Source organism: Lemur catta, chromosome 25 (genome assembly GCF_020740605.2).
Source record: "Lemur catta isolate mLemCat1 chromosome 25, mLemCat1.pri, whole genome shotgun sequence".
Lineage (NCBI taxonomy): Eukaryota > Metazoa > Chordata > Mammalia > Primates > Lemuridae > Lemur > Lemur catta.
In genome coordinates this window covers 9469788-9495332 of record NC_059152.1, presented here as the reverse complement: position 1 = coordinate 9495332, position 25545 = coordinate 9469788, and the positions used below count along the sequence as shown (strand labels likewise).

Genomic DNA, 25545 nt, shown 5'->3' with positions numbered 1-25545 from the left:
TTACGGAGGCCTCATTGCACAGGCGCGGTTTACTGGCCATTGGTGGCCGACTCCAGCTCCAGCCCATCTGCCCTCCCCGGACGTGGGCGCAGGGGAGAGGGGCTGAACATTCCCACCCTTTAATCCTGCCTTGGTCTTACTGGCCACCAGCCCCCATCCTGAAGCCCTCTGGGAGCCCCCAGCCACCAGTCAACTCGTTAGCATACAAAAAGGCACTCTTATCACTCCAGAAATTCCAAGGGTTTTAGGAGGTCTTGTGCCAGGATTCAGGGACAAAGGCCAAATATATATTTCTATCATGTCACACCATGCCATGGAGAGACATAGTGGAGAAAATGAATGACATAAGTCATAGAGCCACTTTCAGTCACATGAGCTGCCTTAGCTCATAGGGTACATTCCCAGGAATGAGTATGAGTAAGTTGAATTTTAAGTCCCAGGGACGTCCCTGCCTCAGGAATGGCAGAGGGTGAGCCTTTGTTAGTGTCATGCCCGTGTGGACACAGGCTCAGCAAACAGCCCTGGACTGTCTCAGCTCTGTGACAAACAGAGAGGACAGCTACTGCTCTTCCGGGGAGGGGCTTCAGATGTGCACGAATCCCCGGGACTCCCGCGTGCTTAGCGGGGGCTCTTCGTGGGTTGCTGGCCCGTTTCCAAGAAGCCTGTCCCTCCCCCTAGGAGCAGCAACTCTGGACAGCAGGGCGTCTGGGTCTTTGAGATCGGGAGTCCGGTCACGGCCAGTGGCGTGGTGCCCGCGGATGTGACCCTCGGACCTGACGATGGAGCAGTGTACGACGATGAGGAGGATGAAGATTATGACCTGGCGACCACCCGTCTGGGCCTGGAGGACGCGGCCACCACACTTTTCCCCTACGGGAATCCTAGAAGGGGAGATGCCAGCACATACGACCTCCCCAGTGTCCTCTCCCCGCGCCAGGCGGCCACCGAGAGATCCTTTGGACCTGCCACCGAGAGGACCAGGTCTCTCCAGTTGCCGGCCGAGAAGTTTCCCCGGCAGCACGGGCAGGTCATAGACGTGGACGAAGTTGAGGAAACAGGAGTTGGTAAGAACATTAACGTCGCAGTGGGTGACATTCTTGGACACTTGGGCTTCCGGACAAGAGGACTGCTGGAGGGGTGTCACTTGTGCACGTTATGTGGGGGTGTGTAAGGATCGGAGCTTGGGGAAGGGGGTGCTGAACGCCCACAGTCATAGAGCTTTGGTGTCACATGCCTGATGGCTTCAAAGCCCAGTGATCTTTCGGGATTAGGACTGTGGTGACAGAGACCATTGAGTTTGTCTTCTTTTAAGTTTCCTAGTATTCCATTCTGTCTGTTTTAAAGAGAAACATGCTTTAGAATTATTTTGAAAGTCAGGTTTTCTTATTTGTGACTTCTGAGGTCAGAAATGTATGCGACCCACCTGAAAAAACATTTCAGAAGTTCTTTTGGCTATTTACGCAGCTTATCGTGTACACATTTGTTTCCTCTTGGTTTCCTAATTAGAATGGTTGATTAGTTTTCCTTCCAGGCCCTGTCAGTTTCAGAGTTGGTCCCTGAAAATGAAAAAAATACAAAATAAGTAGATCCCCTTTTAAAAAAAAAAATAGTGTTTAGTATACTATCTTCCAGTCAACCATGTTATATCAGATTTTTGCTACATTTTGAGGGAAAATGATTTGAACTCCAGCATGCTTTTATTTGTCTTATAAGAGATGTTCAGATTAAACTATGCTCATTATTTTCTTTTCTTTATTTTTTCTTTTGTGACAGAGTCTTGCTCTGTCGCCCAGGCTAGAGTATAGTGGCGTCATCATAACTCACTGCAACCTCAAACTCCTGGGCTCAAGCTGTCTTCCTGCCTCAGCGTCCCAAGTAGCTGGGACTACAGGCGTGAACCACCACACCCAGCTAATTTTTCTATTTTTGGTAGAGACAGGGTCTCGCCCTTGCTTAGAGCTGGTCTCGAACTCCTGACCTTGAGCGATCCTCCCACCTCGGCCTCCCAGAGTGCTAGGATTACAGGCATGAGCCACTGTGCCCAGCTATTGTGTTCTCTTTAGATTGACATATAATTCATGAAGGTTCCTATAAATGGGATAGTCTAAGCTTTTGAATATGTTTACTGTGACTCTTTACTGCATCTGCTAAGAAGTTATCATAAGACCTTCCGAAAAGTAGTCCATTCCATATTATTCTCTTATTTTTAAACCTTTAAAAAGAGATGAGGTCTCACTATGTTGCCCAGGCTGGTCTCAAACAATCCTCCACCTCAGCCTCCCGAGTAGCTGGGATTACAGTCTCCAGCCATAGCGCCCAGCCTCTTATTTTCATTTCTCCTTACTTGTTCTGATGTGTCTCATTGCCATAGTCATAAATGTTTGTTTTTACTGAGTATCCTAAACCACAGGCAAAATGGGGTACTTACCGAATAGTTTGCTCACTTACTTCTAAGGCACAGAAATGGAGAAGGTGCAGTTGGTGGCAGGATGAGGACATGGGTTCATGCCTCAGGGGTCCCCGACACACACTGCACCCTGGATTCCCGGGGTGATGCTGACACCTCCCAGCCCGTGGCATTCTGCCCTGTGTTTCAGAGTCACCTCCCCCAGATGTGTTGGGTGTGTTTACTTGCAGATGTTGCATTTGGAGTCTTATCCTGTCTCCACCCTTTCTAGGTATCTCTGAAATGCTTATTTGTGCAGCTGTCACTTTTAAATGCGACCATATCTCGCCCCAACAACTTGATACTGAAAAAAGCCTAGATTTGAACCCAGAATGTATCCAACACGGATGTTTTTCTGTCTCTCTATCCCAGCTGTTTCCCTACATTTATTAGAAAGGTCAGTTTCTTGCAGCCAGCAGTGCGTTCCTGGTGTTAGCTGAGTAGTCGTCTACACATACGCAGGCCATCCTGGCCCCCAGCTGCAGCTTAAGCACTCAGTAGTGTCACGTGTTCACTTCAGGGCCTGAGTGTTCTCTGCTCCCAATGCCATCTTTATACACGCTTGACATTTCCTTCCAAGTATGTAGGACTAGTAGAATCTACCTGCATTTAAACTGTACTTTCATCTTCCCTCTGAACAGTCAATTATAAATGGGATCATTCTCCTCTCTAAAAGTTCACCCCTCTTGTGCTTCTGAAGTTCATTTCCAAATTAATTTGCTCTGGCTTATTAAATTTAATGAGCTAGTTTATGATTCTAATGAAATGAACTTGGGAGATGGAATTTAAAAATAGAAGGAGTAATTCTTTTTGTTTCTTGGGTCAAAAGCTTCTACCAGGTGTGACCAAGGCATTATTTCTGATCAGCTTTGGTATAAGTGAATTACTCCCTGGGGAAAAAGGTGTGGGGTAGGGGGGATGGTTTAAAATTTTTTTAAAAATATAAGCCAGGGCACTGTGGCACATGCCTGCAGTCCCAGCTACGTGGAGACTGAGGTGAGAGGATCCCTTGAGCCTAGGAGTTTGAGACCAGCCTGGGCAACACAGTGAGACCATGTCTCAAAACAAAACAAAACAAAACATATATATATATATATGGTAAGGGGGTTAAAATGGCAAATTTTATGTTTCTAATATATATGTGTATATATATCTTACCATAATAAAAAAAAAAGTAAAAAAAATATTTTAAGGTCCCCCCAAATGTGAAGCTGATCCTTCTGATTGCATTAGACGGATCCCATCCTAAAATTGACATTGGATGGCAGTAACCTATCGTTGATTCAGTGCACTGGATTACAGCAGTTTTGAGTCACCCACCCTTGTGATTTCTCAACTCCCTTTAGACCTGTTTGCCTCCGTGGTTTGAGTAACGGAACCACACGACTATGCTATTTAAGTCGCTACCTGTAGTGGATTTTAATCTTCTCTCTCTTTTTTTTTTTTTTTTTTTAAAAAAAGGGTCTCACTCTGTTGCCCAGGCTAGAGTGCCATGGCGTCAGCCTCGCTCACAGCAACCTCAAACTCCTGGGCTCAAGCGATCCTCCTGGCTCAGCCTCCCCAGTAGCTGGGACTCCAGGCATGTGCCACCATGCCCGGCTAATTTTCTTTTTCTATATATTTTTAGCTGTCCAGATAATTTCTTTCTATTTTTAGTAGAGACGGGGTCTCGCTCTTGCTCAGGCTGGCCTCCAACTCCTGACCTCGAGCGATCCTCCCGCCTCGGCCTCCCCGAGGGCTGGGGTTGCGGGCGGGAGCCCCCGCGCCCGGTCTCCGGAGTTGCCCAGGCAGACGCGGGTCCCCGCGGGGACCGAGGGGCGCGGGGAGGAGGAGCCCCGGGCCGGAGCCGGGCGCCATGCTGACACGCGTGCCCTTGTTCTTCCCGAGCAGTTTTCAGCTACAACACGGACTCCCGCCAGACGTGCGCCAACAGCAGACACCAGTGCTCGGTGCACGCCGAGTGCAGGGACTTCGCCACCGGCTTCTGCTGCCGCTGCGTCGCCGGCTACACGGGCAACGGCCGGCAGTGCGTCGCGGAAGGTGACTGACTGGCGTCTACGCGGTCCGCGTGTGGGGGAGCGGGCACCGGGCTGGGGTGTTTGCTTTGGGGCTTGTTTCTCGGGGTCGCCTTCACGTAGATCTCCGGAGGCGCGGTGCTTTGTGCAATGACGTGGCGGCGACAGATGTCGCAGTCCCCGGGGAGGGCGCGCGTGTCTCTCATGGCGCAGCCTCTTCCCTGCCTGGGCTGCGTCTCCCTCCCGGGGGGCCCCGTCTCCACAGCCGCCCCGAGCCTGCGACAGAGGCCGAAGGGTTGGCAAAATTCCTCTGTCAGCACCAGGAATTTTTCACGCCCCGCGTTTTCCGCAGCTTCTTCCAAGTTCAAGTTTCTCCGGTGCCTTTTTTCTCAGAGTCTCTCCGGTTTCCCGCGCGTTTGTCGCAGCCCCCGCCGGCTTCATGGCTGATGGGGCCGGGCGGGGCGGCAGGGGGACGGCTGAGGCCGAGTTTACAGCGGGCGAAGTTTGTGCCAGTCCCCCTCCCTCTTCCGTTCCTCTCCCCCCGGCGCCCCCCGAAATCCCAGCGTGGTGATGGGGGGAGCCCCAGGGGTGCCAACCCCGCTGTGGGGTCACCGCCCCTGTCAAAGGGACCAGCTGGCCTTGATGGTCCCGGCTGGCCAGAAAGACCCTTCCTGAGCGTGCCCAGGGGGCCCTGGGGACAGTTGACCCAGTGCGACTTCTGGGAGGCGGGGGCCACGCACCACAGTGAAAACAGAAACGACAAAAATCTCCGCTGCGTTGACTCTTTGTCCCTTTAGATGTTGTCTTCATCAGTTGCTTATGACCAAACCCCTGAAATGGAGTAATTTATAAAGAAATGAAGTTTATGTCTTATAGCTATGGAGGCTGGGGACTCCAACGCGAGGGGCTGCCTCTGGGGAGGGCCTTCTTGCCGGCGGGGACCCCACAGAGTCCCCAGGTAGTGCAGGGCGTCACATTGTGCGGGTACCGAGCGTGCTGGCTCAGGTCTCTCTTCCTCTTCCTGTAAAACCACCAGTCCCATTCCTGCGATGACCCATTAATCCATGAATGGGTTAATCCGATCTTGAGCCCTCACGACCCAGTCACCTCTTAAGGGTCCCACCTCTCAGTAAGGCCACATGGGGGGATTGAGTTTCAACATGAATTTTGGAGGGGACACACATTCAAACCATGGCGGGTGCCAACAGGTTACCTCACTTGTCACAGGTCATTTCCTTTGTGTGTTTAACGGGGGACTTCAATTGCTTTGCAGAAGTCGACTAAATAAAACTCAGTTGGAGGAGTGTTTTTTGTTTTCCAGATCCCCCTGCCGTAGCTCTAGTTAAGTCAGTTATTTTAATTTGCTAAAGACAAAAAAAAGTATTTCCTTCTGTATCACAATTACAGTGAGGCTTTTTAAAAACATTGCCTTCAGCACTGAAAGAAAATTTAGTGTACTTTTTATATTAATTTTGGAAGATGTTTTTAACTTCTTTAAAGTGTTTTCTATTTTCTTCTAAATCCCATCACCCCAGGGATGTCGTGACTTTGCTTCTCTGTTTCAGGCTTGGCTTTTTTTTTTTTTATCATCCCCACCCAAGAGAAGCTTCCAGAATCCACAATAAAAGCTTAAACTTAAAGAGCAACCCCACTGGCCCCTCCCCACCCCAAATATCAGAGCTTGAAACACTGAGCAGTTTGTGTTTGGCAGCAAGCTCAGATATGACAGATCATTCAGCTACATATTTTGACGTTATATATGCACCCGGTAATAGTTTTCTGGTTTAAATATTTGTTGGATTCTTGCTACTTTAAACAATGTTTCTAGCTCAAAGTTTGCCGGAAAAAATTTTGTTTGGTTTCTTTAACTTGGCTTTCTTGCTTGTTTCTGGAACTGGTCTTGGAATGCATTTTTTTGCTATTAGCCTGCTAACTTCACGGCATTCCCCAGTGTAATGACACATCTTGTGTACGGAATTACTGCATGTGTTGAAAATGCCCTGGTGCAGTCTGGGCACATTGAACACAGCAAAAGGTCATCAGAACACAGATAACCCCTAGGTGCAAGCCTGTCTGTCTAGGGTTATTCAACAAAATTTACTGAGTGCTTATTATGCAAAGAAAACTCTGCCAAGAATGAGGGAGCTGGTTTTGAAAGTCCTGTCCCTAGTAATTTATAATCTAGGAAGAGAAATAAGATATGTACAATCAATAACTGATAGAATTTAATTATACATCAAACCTAAACAATCCAAGGTGACTTTTGTTTTAACTTGTCCCTCAGGTTTTTTATTTTTTGGTTTTGTTTTGTTTGAGACAGGGTCTCGCTCTGTTGCCCAGGCTAGAGTGCAGTGGCCTCATCATAGCTCACTGCAACCTCAAACTCCTGGGCTCAAGCGATCCTACTGCCTCAGCCTCCCGAGTAGCTGGGACTACAGGCATGCGCCACCATGCCCGGCTCATTTTTCTATATATATTTTTAGCTGTCCGTATGATCTCTTTCTATTTTTAGTAGAGATGGGGTCTCGCTCTTGCTCAGGCTGGTCTCGAACTCCTGACCTCGAGCTATCCACCTGCCTCGGCCTCCCAGAGTGCTAGGATTACAGGCGTGAGCCACCGCGCCTGGCTGTGTACAAGTTTTTGTGTGGATATATGTGTTCCATTCTCTTTGGAAGTCATATGGTAACCTTCAGTTTTCTTATTCAAATACAAGAGCAACTTAATTTTCTTAGTTCGTATTTTTTCTGATTAAACAATAATAAAGTTATAAATAGGCAAACATTATAGAGATATGTAGTGTAGAAAATGAATGTTCACCACATTGCCATCAGTTAAGCACTGTTAGCAATTTTCCCCCAGGTACATGCTGACATTTATTATTAATGTAATTTTAAAAACAAAAATGGTATCCTATATATACTGTTCATCAATGTATTAAGAAAGCTTTTAGATTCGCCATAGTAGGTCTCAATCCCTCACTCTCAATTGTCTAAACGGATCAATCAACAACAACAGACAGGCCAGGCTGGTTCTGGTCCAGAGGGCGTATGTGTGTGGTCTGTGACGTCCACCCTGCCCACGCTGCCCCGGATGAGGCTGCAGGACTTAGACTGTCCATCCTGACCCTGGGCAGTGAGAATGTATTTGAGCCCAGGATGTTTGTTAAGGTGCGTGATCGATCAGGCAGCCAAATGACCAGATTCCCAGGGCTACTCAGTTAGCCCTGCTGTCCCAGGGAAATAACCAGTTTAGCCCCTTTTACTTTCAGAAGTGATCACTTCTGTGGTCACCTTAGTTCTAGATCACCATTGATACTGTTCTTCTCCGGAAATTACTTTATCTGCTCCTGCAGTTACTCGATCACACAGTGGCTCCTGTGGAGCCCTTTCTTGCTAGCCACGATCAGTAACATGGAAGAGAGGCAGGGGCGTTGGAATTTTGAAGGTTCATGGCACTCTGTCGCGGGTGCTCTTCAGAAGAACAAGTAGCTTCGCGTACGCCAAAGCCACAGGTCCTACCACACACATTTATGTTTGAAAGCCTGGCTTGGAAGTGATCTCTACCTCCTTTCTTTGTTTTCTGCTTAGGTTCCCCCCAGCGAGTCAATGGCAAAGTGAAAGGAAGGATCTTTGTGGGGACCAGCCAGGTCCCCATTGCCTTTGAGAACACTGACCTCCACTCTTACGTGGTCATGAACCACGGACGCTCCTACACGGCCATCAGCACCATTCCCGAGACTGTCGGGTACTCTCTGCTTCCTCTGGCTCCGATTGGAGGCATCATCGGATGGATGTTTGCAGTGGAGCAGGACGGATTCAGGAATGGCTTCAGCATCACCGGTAACTTACGCCTGACATTGAAATTAATGGGCCACACATCGGTGCCTGGGGGCAGGCCTGGGAATGAATGGAAAGGGAACTGTCTGCAGTCAACTTACCGATAAGCTTTCTGTGGCTTCTTTTTGTCTGTACACAGAGCAGCTTGTAGTTCTGCCCTGAAAATGAGATGATGAGGTGAAATTAACATATAAGATTTCCATTAATATGTATTAACTGAGACTGCCTAGAATTGGGTTATGATCAAGGAGCAATTTCACGGTGGAGATTAGAAGTCTCCGCAGAACAAGCTCATATATCCACACAACCAAAAGCCTGCCTGCAAATTCCAAACCAACCTGAAGTTGATCCTTGACATTTCCTAAGTATCTGCTGAGAGAAAAAGAACCTGTCATTTCTAGCTGGTAAATTAAGCCCAATAAACAGAATCCTCACGAGTCTTAGGAAACCTGAATGTCCCTGGAGTTTCTTAGAGAATGTGGAAAGTTCAGTCTTTAGTGGATGTGTGGGCAGATTGTTTGGGGGATGTTTCCTTGGTGTAGTGGTGGCCTGTCCCTTTCTCTGCCAAGGCCAGCCACCTGTGCAAGCTGGAGGCCCGTTCCTGGGGACAGCTGAGGTGGAGGAGTCTGTGTCCTTCATTGTTGGTCACTTCCAGGACCTGGAACCTGTTGTGCCAGGGCACAGGTACAAAGCCACCACCTCCGACTAGACTACCTAGGCCTGCCTTCTCCCAACCAGGTTGGCCTGAACCAACACGGAGCCCCAGGCAAGGCTGTGTTAGTGGAAACACTGCTGGGAGTGGGATCTCCCTCTAGGCTTTGCACTGGGAACCCTTCCAGAAGTTATAGCTTATAAATACATAACTTCCTGAAGTGTGGCCATTTTAAGAAAGGGAGAGGGGCAGATAGATAGATAGATAAGAAAAGGCGTGAACCTAGTCATAAGATTTGCTAATTTTTGGCCTAATGTTTTTTTCCCTCTATTCCACAGGCATGTATATTCTGAGTATTATGAGAATATTCACGCTCTCATGCAAACAAGACGCCCTTTTCTTTGCAAACATAGTTGAGCTGCAGTCAGACTCACACACCCTATTCCTTCCCTGCACAGCTTTTCACGTTGGTGTTGCTTTGTCTGTGGATTCATTTACATCAGTGATACTTTGTAATATACATTGACTTCAGCGGGGCTGAGGGAGTTTTTGCAAATTCCCTGCAACAGCAAATCTTTGTTACTACAATGATCCTTCTGAACTTCCCGGGGACCTGTGTTATCAGTTGGACATCTGCCTGGAACTTAGGCCACTATAAAGCGGGGATTGTCAGACTTTTTCTGCAAAGACCCAGACAGTAAATACTTTAAGCTTCGCCTAAATATTTTAATCCGTATGTCTCTGCTGTAGCTGCTTAACTCTGTCATTGTGGAGTGAACAGCAACCATAGGCGATATGTAAATGGACGAGCATGACTGTGCTCTAATAAAACTATATTAATGGGCACTGATTTCAATTTCAGACAATTTTTACATATCGTGAAATATTATTCTTTCAATTTTTAAAAACCATTTAAAAATGTAAAGACCTGTCTTGGCTCAAGGGCTGTATAAAAACAAGCTTCCAGCCAGATTTAGTCCGAGGGGACTCCCCGAGTCAACACCGAAGCACGTAATCCTAAGGCGGTTTCTGGTACGGGTGATGGTTTGCCCTGAGCAACTCGCCCGTCCCGACCAGGACTTAGCTATTTCAATAATTATCACCATAACTGACATCATGGTGCCCTTGACAAATTGCGGAACACTTTTTGAACAGACTTTATCTCATCTAATTTCCACAAGATAGATTGGATCCCTTTTTTATCATCAGGAAATGGAGGCTTACAGGGGTGAAGCAACTTATTCAAGTTCACCCAGCCAGAACCTGGCACAGTGGGAGCCAGACCCGGGTCCCCTGCTCTTTCCGGCACAACCCTTGAGCCAGCCCGTCTCAGATGCTGGTGTGTGGCTGGGAGGCAGCTTCTCTCCTCCGTGCGTGGCTCAGTCGGGCCACGCGGTTGTCCGGGCTCTGTCCTCCGTGTCCCCAGCCCCGTGTTCTACCAGCCCAACTAAAGCACCTGCAGAGGATGTTGGCGCAGCCCGGCTCTGCGTGGCTCTGTACTGCCAGTGTCTGGTGGGTGGGAGGGTGTGCCGGCCAGACGGCAAAGTGACAGGCCGATCTTGCATTCCAGGGGGCGAGTTCACCCGCCAGGCTGAGGTGACCTTCGTGGGACACCCTGGCAAGCTGGTCATGAAGCAGCGGTTCAGCGGCATCGACGAGCACGGGCACCTGACCATCGACACGGAGCTGGACGGCCGCGTGCCGCAGATCCCGTTCGGCGCGGCCGTGCACATCGAGCCCTACACGGAGCTGTACCACTACTCCAGCTCGGGTGAGCCCAGGGCCTGCGGCGGGGACAGACAACACCGGGCCTCACCCTATGACAGTCACCTTCCCCCTGAGTGCGGGCTCAGGACACGCTTGTAGGGAATTTAGTACAAAAAAAAAAATAAGCATAACTTAGAATCATAAAACCTGAACATAATTATCATTAAATTGAATTATATTTCCTTTCAGTCTTTTCTCCAGCATCTATCTATATCAACTATTCCAACATATAATTTCAAGATAAAATAGTATAATTTTATTTTACCATATATTATTATACCATACCATATATCATTTAAATGTATAGTATTTTATTTATAAAATTTATAATTTTATAAATATAGTATAGTATAATTTATTATACTATACATTTAAAAACTACATTTGTTCTCCATTTGGTAGGTGGTTTTAAATAATTTCATTCTTACAGAAAAGTGGAAAATAGCACAAAGAATTTCCACATACCATCTACCCAGCTTCGCCAGTTGCTAACATTTTGCCACATTTATGTTATCATTCTCCTGCTTTCTCTTTTTATACATATGCGTATATGTATAGTTTTTTTCCTGGCCATTTGAGAGTAAGTTGTACGCGTCATGATAGTTTATCCCCTAAACACTTCATGTGTTTTTCCTAAGAGCAAGGGTGTTCTCCCATGGCCACAGTGTAATTATCAAAATCAGGAAATTTAACGTGGATACTATAATATTATGTAAACTACAGTCAGGTGTATAGTTTTTATTTAAATAAAATTGCAGTCCTATCACAGTGTTATATCTTCAGCTTTTTTTTTTTTTTTCCTGAGACAGAGTCCCACTCTGTTGCTCGGGCTAGAGTGCTGTGGTGTCAGCCTAGCTCACAGCAACCTCAAACTCCTGGGCTTAAGCAATCCTTCTGCCTCAGCCTCCCGAGTAGCTGAGACTACAGGCATGCGCCACCATGCCCAGCTAATTTTTTTTCTATATATATTTTTTTAGCTGTCCGGATAATTTCTTTCTATTTTTTTTAGTAGAGACGGGATCTCGCTCTTGGTCAGGGTGGCCTTGAACTCCTGACCTCTAGCAATCCTCCTGCCTCGGCCTCCCGGAGTGCTAGGATTACAGGCGTGAGCCACCACGCCCGGCCCAGCTTTTTCATTAATATCAAATTACAAATATTTAATAGTTTCATTACACAGTCCTTGAATACGCTTTTTAAAGGAAGCTGTATGATTCTATTGGATGCCTGTTAACTTCAACCCTCCTCCTATTTTCTAAAGCTGAGGTCGTTTCCAGTTTTCCCCTCCCATAATGAGTTGAAACGTCCATCTTTATCATAAATCTTGGCCAAATTTCTAATTCTTTTCTAAGACTCTTTTGCCAGACATAGAAATATAGAAATTCTGAGTCAAAGGGTAGAAACTTTTGAAAGGCTCTTACGAAATTGCTGTCCAGAGAGGTTGTAGCAATTACTAGGGCTTTGTGGCCTGGTGGAATCTTCTCCAGGGCTCAGCGCCAGCGAAGAGGAGGTGAGGGGCCGCAGGCTGCAGTGTGCTTGCAGCCAGATGGCCCTCCTGGCAGGCCAGCACGTGGGAGCTGGACGGGAGATAGCTTACACTGATCTTTTATTTATCCTTCGGCTTCTATGCTTCTATTATGGAGCAAACTGCAGCAGAGCACGAAAATATAAAGAGTCTTTTATACTTTTTTTTTAAATGGGAAGTTGAGGGTTTTGTGGCATGGGAGAACAGTAGGCTCTCTTCTGAGCAGGGAAGACTGTCTCTCCTCTCCTCTGCTGAGGTTTGCTTCACTGTGCTGTAGTAAGTTTTCCAAAATTGGCCACTGAAACCCATTCAATGTCTTATTTTTCAGTATCATAGAACTGTTGAATCTAGAGTGGTATGTAGCAACCACTATTTATTGAATCCGAATTGAGAAAAAGTATATAAAGCAGTCAGTACATTGCAAGTCATTTAGTTAATGCTCAATAAATGGTAGTTTATCTTAGTAATAGTAAGAGTCTGATTCCAGAAATTTTCCAAACATTACCTCTTGTAATCCTCACCTCGACTCATTTTGTAAAACAAACTGGGGCTAAAGATGTGAGTAACCGGCCCATGGCCACAGCGTGCGGGTGGTAGGAGGCGTGAATTCAGGTGTATTTGCTTCCAAGCGTGTGCTCTTCCCACCAGACATTAATCGCTAGTTCTGGAAGTCTCAGGAACTTGTAGAGAAGCACTTGATGAGAAAAATAGCAAATATTAATAATGCAAATAATACCAGTGATCGTGTGGGAAATCTAGGTAGTGGAATGAGTCTCAACACAAATAAATTGTCTAAGCTGTTCCATTCATCTGTCATCTGGTAGCATTGTGGTCAGGGAATGCCACTGGTGGTTTGAAAGCCCTTGCCTCAGCTTCTTGTGTCCCTGCCTTTCCTCCTGCACCCCAGTGATCACGTCGTCCTCCACCCGGGAGTACACGGTGACCGAGCCCGAGCGAGACGGAGCTGCCCCTTCACGCACCTACACTTACCAGTGGCGCCAGACCATCACCTTCCAGGAGTGTGTCCACGACGACTCCCGGCCGGCCCTGCCCAGCACCCAGCAGCTGTCAGTGGACAGCGTGTTCGTGCTGTACAACCAGGAGGAGAGGATCTTGCGCTACGCTCTCAGCAACTCCATCGGGCCCGTGAGGGGTAAGGCGGGCGCAGCTCTTGCTGGGCATCGTATGTGTGCCATGCACACTTCTGCGCTCATCATTGCAAACCATGCTCTTTGATATGTTGTTTTTCGTCTCTTACTCTCCGTCTGTAGGAGAAGAAAATTATGCTGAGATAGCTTGTGACAGAAACAAAATGTCTTGGCATCTGTGATTTTTGGAAAACCTACCTGTCTCTGTTCTTTTAACCGAAGGCCTGTCCGGGATCCCAGTGGGGTAGAGGGCGGGATGTTGCCCCGGTGAGGCACCTTGCAGACTGCACCATCCTAAGGCCACTGCTGGCTTTGGCAGGGCTTTTGAAACACTCCACTGCTCGGCCTTGAAAGGAATTGTGTGCTTAGAGCCTGAGGGACTTAGATAAAGTCAGGCACGGAGCCTAAAGTAGACTCTCACCCTGTGACTGCACGTGGCTGGGGCTGGGATTTGGTCTGTGGGTGCTTCCGGCCGCGTGGAAGGAGCTGATGTTTAGGGAGGTTTCGTGACATCTCAGTGTTAGATTTCACGTTGTCCAAAGCTTAGAGCCCTGGAGGTGCTGCACAATTGGGGTCTTTCCCTTTTTTTCATTTGTTTTTGGCTCTCCCTCCATTCCCATGTTACTTCTCCAGCTGCTCAACTTGTCCTTACTTTAACTCTGTAAGGCAGAAGGAAGGTAGCTGTTCTGCCACCTTTGACAACTGTGGCTCTAGGTATCAGGGGTCAGTACATTTTTCCTCGAAGGACCAAAGAGTAAATATTTTAGGCTTTGCCAGCCATGCGATCTCTATCGCGACATGTCAGTTTTGTCATGCTAGCACAACAGCAGCTATAGACCACATGTAGGTGAATGGATGTGGCTGGTTGCCAATAAAACTTTATTTAAAAAAAACAGGGAGGGGGCCAGAGGGGCATAGTTTGCAGGTCCTGCCCCAGGGTGACACGAGACGGCTGGTTTCTCATTCCTCTCTGCTCTCCTGTGATCACCTTCTTGGTCACCGGTTGTCGTTTACTTGCTGTGGAAGGAGGAGACCTACAAGAGTTCCTGAAGACTCACGTGGTCCCCATGTCTCTGCCTTCACAGACGGCTCTCCCGATGCCCTTCAGAACCCTTGCTACATCGGCACCCATGGGTGTGACACCAACGCAGCCTGTCGCCCGGGTCCTGGGACACAGTTCACCTGTGACTGCTCCATTGGCTTCCGAGGAGACGGGCGGGCCTGCTACGGTACAGCCTTCGATTTGCCTTTTGGGGGGCTGGGGAAATCAGGCTAGGAGGACGCATCCAGATTCTGTAAACCAGAGGGCTGGGCGCAGCGAGGAAAGGTGGGTGAGTTACATACCGGTGGACGTGCCCTGCCTGCATCGTTTACGGCATGCGCTCACTCTTCCCCTGGGTAAAGGGAGTTAGTTCTGCCCCATTCATTCATCCGACCTAGTGTGCCGACTCCGAGTGGCAGAGGAGAATTCCTAAGGCCTCGCTCCACTCTAACTTCAGAGTGCAGAGATCTCGACAGAATCAAAAGTCAGAGCTGTTCATGATGACACTAGTGACATACCTACAGCTGTGATTTCCCCGGGCACTGTTTGCCTTAAGTGCTTCACAAACATTGTCTCATTTAATTCTCCAACAGCTCTAATGAGATGGAGTCTTTCGTTCCTGTTTTTTAAAAAATTATATTTAATTGTGGTAAAATGCACATGACATAAAAGTTACCATTTTAACAATTTTTAAGCGTACAGTCAAGTGGCACTAAAGACATTCACATTGTTATGCGGCCATCACCACTATCCGTCTTCAGAACTCTTTTCATCTTGCAAAACAAACTCTGTACCCAAAAAACAGCTCTCCATTTCCCCCTCCCCAGCCCCTGGCCACCGCTGTTCTACTTTCTATCTCTGTGAATTTGACTGTTCTAGGGACTGCATGTCAGTGGAGTCATACAGTATTTGTCCTTTTTGTGGCTGGCTTGTTCTCTTAGCACTAAGTCCTCAAGGCTCACCCATGTTGTAGCATGTGTCGGAATTTTCTTTCCTTTTTAAGCTTGAATACTGTTTCGTTGTGTGTACATTCCACATTTTGTTTATCCATTCATCGATGGACACATGGGTTGCTTCCGCCTTTTGGCCATTGCAAATAATGCTGCTATAAACATGGATTTGCAAATATCTGTTGAAATCCCTGCTTTTAATGTTTTCGAGTATATACCCAAAAGTGGGATAGATTGCTGAACTTTCTGGTAATTTGAGGAACCACCATACTGTTTTCTACAGTGGCTGCACCATTTTACATTCCCACCTACAGGGCACAAGGGTTCCAATTTCTCCATCTCCTTAACAACACTTGTTATTTCTGGTTTTTTTTATAGTGGCCATCCTAATGGGTGTGAGGTTCATTCCTCTTTTTGTAGATGAGAAAACAGGCTCATTAGAGTGGGGTGTGACAAACAGTATTTGATCTCAAGTCTCTGACTCCAGCGTCTGTATTACTTTGTCTTCTTATTGCAGTTATTTTGTTATTTATAATTTAACTGCAAGTACTTTCAAGTAGACAGCCTGATATTTATTTATGTGTTTGTTACTAAATTTTAATATACTACCAAGGATAGTCCACTACCAAGGTCAAGAATATCAGGCACTTCAACCAGCGCTCCCTAAATCTGCAGTTAGTGAGAGGACTCACTACTGAGCCTACGGAATGCTAGAAGTCCGCTTCCCTGGTGGAATGAGTAGTGTAGTCACACAGCGTTGGCCAGAAAGATGGCAGCTCCTGCCACCCTTTCTGCGCCGGGCCAGAAGAATCCGGCAAACATGGCAGCCTCGGAATTTGGGAGTAATGCTCAGGTCTGGAATCCAGCACCCCCAGGGAATGGCGGGTTTGGTGTACTGGTTTAATGTGCAGGTTAGCAGATCCTGCTGTCAGGGTGCTGTGGCATTTGCTTAGAAATGAACCTTTCATGCTCACTGGGATGCATGAAATACTGGAGAGCGGGGACGTGTGCTTGCAGAAACAGCTTGTGTGGTGGTTTGGCCAGCTTGCTGATAACTTTGTATAGGTGGTCGAGTGCAGCCTGAGACTCACCTTCCTGGTAACATACCACTGGGGAGGGGACATCGTGCCTACTTACCTGTAACCGTCCATTTCCTAATATTTCCCAAAAGAGCCCGACAGCCTTGGATGGCAGAATCGGTTCAGGCCAGCTGGAATTCCACCTGAGTTACAGGCTGTGTGTATGCGTGGACCCCTCCCAGGCTGTGCAAACAGACCCCACTCAGGGGTGCGTTCCCTTCACGTGCCCCACCTCCGTGGTGTTGATGCAGCCCTGATTCAATGCCATAAGCCACCTGAATAGTAATACAGTGTAGAGATAGCCCAACCTGCTGCTGCTGAACCGCGACCTCCTGGCTGCTCCTGCTCCGGGTGCCCCATCTTGTCACCGTGGGAATGCATCACTTCAGAAGGCACGACCAGCCACGCGTTATGTGATCTGTACTATCCTAGCAAATCCTCGGCTGCTCTCGTCCAGGAAGACAGGGGGTCCCTATAGACGTGCTTTTGTGCTGCGGTTGCCTGTTGTGCCGGCGTATTACCTCTGCGGAATGTGGGTCTGTTCCCAGTCAGGCCACTTATTGTTCTGGGTCACTAGGACATGCCTCAAAGCGATAATGCAGGGAGACGTGAGGCTTTTGACAGGAAATTGCATTAAGCAGATGTGTTATTCATGTGTGATTTTTTACCTGGGAAGTGCCACGGAGGAGGACGAGGACGAGGCTTTGTGATTCAGTGTGTGGAGCGTGGATACGATGATATGTGACACCCGTGACAAGGCTGGTTGCTGGTTAGACGTCACACAGAGGGAGGATTTCCAGTGGAGGCACAGAGCTCTGCGGCTCACTCTGGGGCACGAGCGATCGTTTTTGGCTGATCGCTCATTGAGTGATCGTCCAGTGTGTGGAAGGCATTTAACAAATCCACACTGAGACCCTTCTTAAGAGCCTGACCTTTATAAAAGGGAAAAATTGGAGAAACTTAAGAGTCATTGAAAATATGTGCAAAGAAGCAACTCTGAAAAAAGTCCAAAAGGAAGCAGTAATTACAATAATCGAGGATTTTCCTATTGAGTTAGAAAGTGATTATGTGAAAGGAAATCTCTTTCCAGAGAAGAGATTGAGTAGATGTTGAATAATAAAGTAATCATCTTCAAGTGGATACTGTGGTATGTTATGAGAGAGTTATTACTGTTAGATAGTTCATGGTTTCCACTGAAGAAAGGGTGGAGGTCCTGGCCTCAATTTACAGAAAAAAGGATTTAAATTACACATCGGGAAGAATTTCCAAACTGCAAGGACTATGGAATATTAGCTGGGAAATTGCTAAGGTCTTGTCTCTAGAGAGTATCGTGCAGCCTGGCTTGTGTGTGTAGACCTGCATGGAGGTGGAGGTGGTGCCGGGGGACCGTCCCTTCCCACATCCCACCAGCCCCGAGATCCTGTCGGTCAGCGGTTCTCCAGGTCAGGCACGAGAGGAGAGCTTGATCACATGGGAGCTCTTTGAAACACACACATCCCCTTGCATAAATAAATGTTCCCAGGAAGGAACGGAGCTTGGAAACGTTCCCCTGGTGCTTTTGCTCTGTCTTGTTGATGGAAAACTGCTGCTCTGTGCTCTTGTGCTTTGGCAGTTGAGTCTCAGTCACTGAGTCCTGCAGTTCGTACAGTGCATCCAGCGGGGAATGTCCTCTGAGAGTTGTGATGCAGAGATAGCAGACGCAGGAAGGATCTTTTTTCTTTCCATGTGGTTAGAGCAGCGGCTGGTAGATGGAGCTGTGACATCCGCACTTGCTGAATTCCTCCCCACAACCCCCACCATCCATGCCCACTTCCACCCGCTCCAGCTTGTGCAAGAGCCTGCTTTGGGAGCGGCTTTGTTCTGGAACCTTCCAGCTGTGTCTGCTGCAGTCCTGTTGTGTGTCTTAAACACTTCACAGAAACACACAGTTCAGTGGAGTCTCAAAAAGTCGAGCACTGTTTGGTTCGGGTTTTGCCTGGCTATAGGACAGTCCACGGGGCTGATGTGGCAAGAATGTTTGTCGTGTGCAGTGTTGTCCAATAAGCCAGACGGGCTTTGTCCACCACATGTGAAAGAGCCACATTGAAACAATGGGGAGGAGATGGGGGAAGGGGAATGGAGCCGTGTGGTCTCAGCCATTGTGAAATCGTCTCCACACACATCTCAGAGTTTTAGAAATGCCAGTGTACTCTGAATATGCGTTTGGCGTGAGAAGGACCTAATGTAACTGTTCATTCCAACCCACCAGTGGACAAGTAACCAGGGTGATGACACGTTAGCTCAATTTCTTGTTGGGGCCAACCAGCCTTAACACTAGTGGTAGCCACAGACTGACCCCAAAGCAAGTGGCCTTCTGAGGGACATATTCCCAGAATCAGCCAAATCTATCACCATGGTTAGGGGTGTTACGTGAATCGCTAATAATCACAATAACTGCTGTGTGTCTTGAGCATGCTAGATCCTTCTTTGGCCTATGCCCGTTTCCCGTAATTCTCAGAAGAACCCTCAGGATGAGTATTATTATGCTTATTTGCCAATAAGGAAACTGAGGCAGAGTAGTTAGGTAACTTGCAAGGAGATAGGAGTAGAACCTGGCTATGTCCAGCCCCAAAGCACATGCTTTTTGCTCTAGTTGCCCCATGATGGTGGCTGTAGTATTATCGTGTGAAAGGACATCACCCTACTAGCTGAGAAATCCACAATTAGGCTTTAATGAGTTCAGCATTTTGTTATAACTGTAATTGGAGAAAGGTAATATTTTTGAATGGTAGCACAGTTAAATGTGCTCTTGAGTTTAGGAAACCTTTTTTTTTTTTTTTTTGAGACAGAGTCTCGCTCTGTTGCCTGGGCTAGAGTGCCATGGTGTCAGCCTAGCTCACTGCAACCTCAAACTCCTGGGCTCAAGCGATCCTCCTGCCTCAGCCTTCCGAGTAGCTGGGACTACAGGCACGCGCCACCATGCACGGCTAATTTTTTCTATATATTTTTAGTTGTCCAGATAATTTCTTTCTATTTTTTAGAAAGAAATAGAGCGGGGTCTCACTCTTGCTCAGGCTGGTCTCAAACTCCTGAGCTCAAACGATCCTCCCGCCTCGGCCTCCCAGAGTGCTGGGATTACAGGCGTGAGCCACTGAGCCCGGCCAGGAACCCTTTTCAGAGTCCAGACACTTGTCTCTGTGTCCTTCTGGAATGCATTTGCCAATATGATGTGAGTGACACGTGTGCAGGGTCCCTAGACTCAGCAGCTGACTCCCGGAGGGGCGGGGGAAGCCCATTGACTTAGGAGAAAGGCCTGGGGCTCACTCTCTAAAGTTATGCACAGAAAAAAAATCGTATGTAGCACTGCTTTTAGAATATAGGAAAATCTGTTTTAAAACGGATCCATTCTTAGGTGAACGTGCTTACTATTTTATTGTATTCAGTGAGGTCTGAAGGGGTTGGTAAATGTCTGCATTTTAAAAAACTTGGCTGCAGATATCGATGAATGTTCGGAACAGCCCTCGGTGTGCGGGAACCACGCGGTCTGCAATAATCACCCAGGCACCTTCCGCTGTGAGTGCGTGGAGGGCTACCGGTTCTCAGACCAGGGAACGTGTGTAGGTAAGTTCTCCAGGTGACTTTGCAATATGGCGTATGTTAGCTCCGGTGTAAAAGGCATCATCCCGGGTTGATCCCGGCCAAGCGGGAGGGTGCCAGGTTCTGGCGCTGGGAAGGGCAGTTTACAAAGACAATCACACTTGGCCTCTCCCCTCTGACTCCCTGGAGAGTCACAAGTGCAAATTGTCTCCACCAGCAATACCCTCACCTCACCTGTTGCAAACTTTTGCATTACATTCGCTTCCTTTCATTTTCGTGATACTTTGAATAGCTATGAAAGCTGTTAGACTTGTTTCTCCAGTAATTAGTAGTCTTGGGATTCACACTGAGCAACCACTTTTGTGTCATCTCCCGTCTTAGATTGAATTCCACCTGAGTTACATCTAAAATTCCATCCGGGGCCATTCCGTTTATGGATTTTTTTTAACTTCACGAACCACAAGTAGCAGTGTACCTTTCTAGCTCGATTGAAGGAAGGAACTTGCTGCTGTGAATTAGGCGGATTTATGGCCTTGGTCAATGATGATTTTGGTGGTGATACACCAACCACAAACAGGCAGGTTGTTTAAATTTTTCCTGCTGCTGCACTTTGACCTGTTGGTTCCAAGAATTTTAAGCTGAAGATTCTTGAACGAGAATGGCCAGCGTGTTTCCAGGTCGGGAGGGCAACGTGTCCTCCCAATTTAAAACAGATTCCTCTCGTACTGCATCAGCGAACCTTCTCCTTGCCCCTTCCTCGCTGTTCGCTACACCCTAGAGTGTTTTCTCTTTGCTCTGCCTCAAAGCCTGGGTGAGGCCGCTGAGGGCACAGGGTGAAGTTGTGTCCCGAGGGTGGGAGGGAACAGGCAGTTCTCATATTTTGAGTGTGACCCAAACAGCTGTGAGCTCAGGGAGGCCAGTTCCCTTTGCACAGAGTTGAGATTTCAGCTCTGCTAAAGTTACTTTTTTTTTTCCTCTCAATAGAGAACATCCATTTCTTTGTGTTCTGCCTGACTTCCTTCTCTGCTTTTGAGGTTAAGAAAATTTCCAAGTTTACTTTTAATGGCCACACCATTCAAGTTACATTTTGGCTCGCACTTGGTAGTGGGTACTTCACCCCTCGGGTGGTGGTGTGCACAGTCACTGAGTTCCGTTCTGGGACACATGTGTGTGAGGCACGGTGACCTAGGTATCTGGATCCAACCATTCCTGATGGCCCCACACTCACCAGAGGGGCAGGGTGGGGTGCAAGACAGGGGAACCGGCCATGGGAGACCACCCTGTCGACCCCAGCTCTTGCCTTCCATCTTGAGGCAGCAGCACGGGATGGGGTATTATCAGGGGGCCTCTGTGTCCCTCCCCTACTTCCTCAGCCCTCACTGCCTGAGTTCTGTCAGCAGGACCCTGCAGAAAATAAGTCCCATATCCTGGCCTCCCTTGTGCTTAGCAGCTGGAAGTAATTCCTGTCCTTCAGAGGAAGAACGCAAGGCTCTAAGTTATACAATTTATCCGAGTTCCTTGATTGACTCGTGTACCTGGTGTAAACCCAGGGCTGCCTACCCCAGAGGCCCACCGTCTTCTGACCATACCTCTCTCGGTGCCTTGGAAACATTTATTTCTCCTTCCTTGGTGGCAAGTGGGTGGCTTTGACGTGGGCATTGGTAGTGAGCATTCTGCCTGCCCGGGGTGGACTAGGGCTGAAGATCGAGCTCCTTCGCTCTAATGCTCCCCTGACGGCTGCCATTGGAACTGCGGCATCTGCAGATGTTCCGCCTGCAGATGCAGATGAAGGGAAAACTGGGGTCTGGGGACTGGCTATGGGGACCTGGTAAGGACAGTGGCCTGAGACAGAGCCCTGGGGTGAAACTAGGGTTGGAAGCCAGGCTGAGTGACCTACCGTGGTGCCAGTCCGCGAAAACTAGCCAGAGGCAGAACACAGGTGGCAGGAAATGGAACGAAAGCAGTGGTACCAGCCCGGTGGGGAGCAGGGGTGAACCCTGAAGAGGTGCCTGGAGATCTGGGGTCCAGGTGTGGTCCCTGTTTATAGAGGCCCGCTGGATTGAACCCTCGGTGCCAAGGGAGCTTGGAAGGGCAGAGGGCCGCTCAAGGGATGTTCTTGCAAATTCTGTGCACCAACCTTGTCCTGCAGCTGTCGTGGACCAGCGCCCCATCGACTACTGCACCACTGGCCTGCATGACTGCGACATCCCCCAGCGGGCCCAGTGCGTCTACACGGGGGGCTCCTCCTACACCTGCTCCTGTCTGCCGGGCTTCTCCGGGGACGGCCGAGCCTGCCAAGGTGCGTGGGCGCTCTCGCTTTTCCCTCTGCGTTACCTGGTGGCACTTACTGCGTGCTAATCACCCACCCACTCCAGAATATACTAAAGAATTATTCTCTCAGCTCCACTGGGTACATGGGCTGCTTTTTGTATCTGTCTAGGAGTTTGGACTACGCATTTTCTTTAGGGGGGCTGTTGTCATTGGTGAAGATACTTGGCTCACCCCAACTATTTTGTTCTATATGACTTACTCATTCAGGCAACAATTAGACACCTGCTGTCTGCTAGAAACTGAGGATATTTTTTATCTTTCACAAAGAGACAGACAGTCCTTGCATGCATGGAGCTTAAAGTCCATTCTTTTATTTAATAAGATATATATAGTCATTCAACTGGCCTGCTCTAATCTTCTCCAAAAAAACAAAGTTCCCTTACTGAATAAATGATTGTAGAGTCAGAACAAATGACTCCCCAGAATTCTTTCAGACTTGAGCTCAGCCCGTTGTTGGCTGCCAGGGCGTTCGTAAGGGTAATTTTAGGCAAAATAAGCCATGACAAGTGTACCGTGGGTCACTTGGTTTGCAAAATTACTTAACATTATATCTTAGAGTATTTCTTAAGAGTCCAAACTTTCTAAGATAGATAATAATCTCTGAGATACCTTCTCTTCATTACTGAACATGTGGATTTTTCCTTACCTCTGGGGTTTTTCTGTCAAGCAGTTAATAATCTGTCTTCAAACACTCAGACATTTTTGAAGCTCTCATGTATGACAGGAGGGATCATTGTATAATGCAGATGATCCTCTGCATTTTTTTCCCTTTTGCAAGCTTGATGAAAACATTTTCCATGAAAACAGTACCATCAAAGTGAAGCACATTTGCACATGCAGCAGATAGAAATTGGGGCGTTAGTGTCTTGATAATTAATGTTGAGTGAGTTGCGAATCACTGTTCCCAGATCAAGTTCCCATAGATTTGAGCATGATGCTTAAATTATGGTGTAAACTACAAGTTCAGAAGAAATAATCTCATTGTCCCTGGGCCTGGTGGCTGTTTTGCAGATGTGGATGAATGCCAGACGAGCCGATGTCACCCCGACGCCTTCTGCTACAACACTCCGGGCTCCTTCACCTGCCAGTGCAAACCCGGTTACCAGGGAGATGGCTTCCGTTGCGTGCCTGGAGGTGAGGTGATGGCGCGTTTGGAGTTGGTGGCCCATCCTTGAATTCTGAGTACTTGGCCCTGGGGGAGAAGGTGAGGTGGGGAAGTGGGAGGCTCCACGGACAGCTCTAAGGGTTGTCAAGGTGGGAGATCAGAGCATGGACCGCAACGTAGAGCCGTGCAGGTTGCACACTGCACAACTCTAGGGGGTACCCCACACGTGGACCATTACTGTGCTGGCAGCCTGGAATCTGATCACCCTTGTGACCTGAGCAAGCAGTGCAGGATAAGGACTGGTATGTGTTTGTCAGGGTTCTCCAGAGAAAAAAAAGCAAGAGGACACACACACACACACACACACACACACACACACAGAAGAAGAGAGATTTATTATAAGGAATTGACTCACGTGACAAGTCCCCAGATCTACACTCAGCAAGCAGGAGACCCGAGGAAGCCCATGGTTTAGTTCCAGCCCAAGTTCAAAGGCCCCAGAGGCAGGAGAGCTGAGGGCCTGGTTGTAGCCTGAAGGCCAGCAGTCTCCAGACCCAGGAAGAGCTGATGTTTCAGTTCAGTTCAAGTCCAGTAGTGGGAAAAAAAAATGATGTTCCAGTTCTAAGGCCACCAGGCAGGAAGAAGTGTCTCTTTTACCTGGGGGAGGGTCAGGCTTTGTGTTCTACCCAGGCCTTCACCTGATTGGACGTGGCCCACCCACACTGGGGATGACCATCTGCTTTTCTCAGTCTTTGGATTTAAATGTTAACCTCATCAAAAATATCCTCACAAAACCACCCAGAATCACATTTGACCAAGTATTTGGGCACCTTGTGGCGCAGTCAAGTTGACACATAAAATTACCCAGTGCAGGTTTCTAAGAGTCGCAGGGGATGGAGTGGGGGTGGGGGTGGGGGTGGGAGGACGGGGGTGAAAGGCCTGTCCCACCGGACCTGAGCCACCCAGCTTCTAGAGCTGTTGCCGACCTGGGACTTGAGTGGCATCTCATTAGAGCCTGAGGATCATGGCAGGTCCACGCCGGTAGCTGGAATGAGTCTGGGAAGGTGGGAGGCACTTGACAAATGCTGGTAGATGAATGAGTCTAGTCGGCCGCCGTTTGTGCAGAACCCACTACGTGTTCGGTGCTCCCCAAACACTGTCTCGCTGTTTCAGTGCTCATGATCGTCTTTTCAAGGTAAGTGCTATGACTGTCTCCGTTTGCACAGAGGACGCTGAGACTGAAAAAGAGAAAGGCGCGGTCAGGGTCGCCCAGCTCACAAACCCTAGAGCTGGGACTCAAACCCAGTCTACGCGATGGACTCCAGATCCGGCTTCGGTCTTCTGCGCCACGTGGTGTCCTGACATGAGATTAAGAATGTATTTGACAGCTCACACTGGGGTTAGCCAGTTGTGTGTTTCATTTTTAATTACTGCCGATGCTGTTGGTTAGATATATTCGTGCTGTGACAAATGTTTTCAATAAGGAATAAGTGGAAATTTATATCTCGCCACGTTTTAAGCCGTTAATAACTGCTTAAATGTCCGTCTTCTTCCCTGGCCTGTGAGCACACTGAGGACCAGGTGCCGTGTGGACTTGACTTTTATGTGTCCAGTACCCAGTGGAGTATGTGGTCCATGCTGGGGCCCACAGCTATCTGCAGTTGTTGAAAAGAATAAATGAATGTCCCAGCTTCCATTCCTACCAGCAGCATTTGGAAGTATGTGTTTATCCACACACTTCACTACAACTGGTTTTTAGAATAGTTGTCAATCTAAAAGGGGAAACTGTCAGGTGAAAGTTTAAATGTCGATGTATAATACAACCTGTTGCTGGTCTAAATTGTCTTCTTCTGCTTAGAACAAGGGTTGGCAAATGATGGCCCTTGGGCCAGATGTGGCCCACTGCCTCTTTTTGTAAATAAAGTTTTGTTGGAACATAGCCATGCTCGCTAGTTTATGTATAGTCTGTGGCTGCTTTTGTGCTATAAAGGCAAAGTTCAGTGGTCATGACAGAGATTGGAAGGCCCACGAAGCCTAAAAATCCTAACTAGCCCACCCTTGGCAGAAAAAGCTTGC

The 25545-nt window shown here is 48.0% G+C and overlaps 1 protein-coding gene across 1 annotated transcript in view; it reads left to right on the top strand.

Annotated features, from left to right (window-relative positions):
* Window positions 1–25545, top strand: part of NID1 (nidogen 1) — a 70564-nt gene that overhangs the window by 15960 nt on the left and 29059 nt on the right. Inside the window, exons 4-12 of the mRNA XM_045537255.1 lie at window positions 679–1064; window positions 4337–4486; window positions 8049–8300; window positions 10520–10720; window positions 13146–13391; window positions 14472–14615; window positions 19932–20057; window positions 22183–22332; window positions 23376–23498. Coding sequence (XP_045393211.1) covers window positions 679–1064; window positions 4337–4486; window positions 8049–8300; window positions 10520–10720; window positions 13146–13391; window positions 14472–14615; window positions 19932–20057; window positions 22183–22332; window positions 23376–23498 — 1778 coding nt within the window. The remainder of the gene's footprint in view (window positions 1–678; window positions 1065–4336; window positions 4487–8048; window positions 8301–10519; window positions 10721–13145; window positions 13392–14471; window positions 14616–19931; window positions 20058–22182; window positions 22333–23375; window positions 23499–25545) is intronic.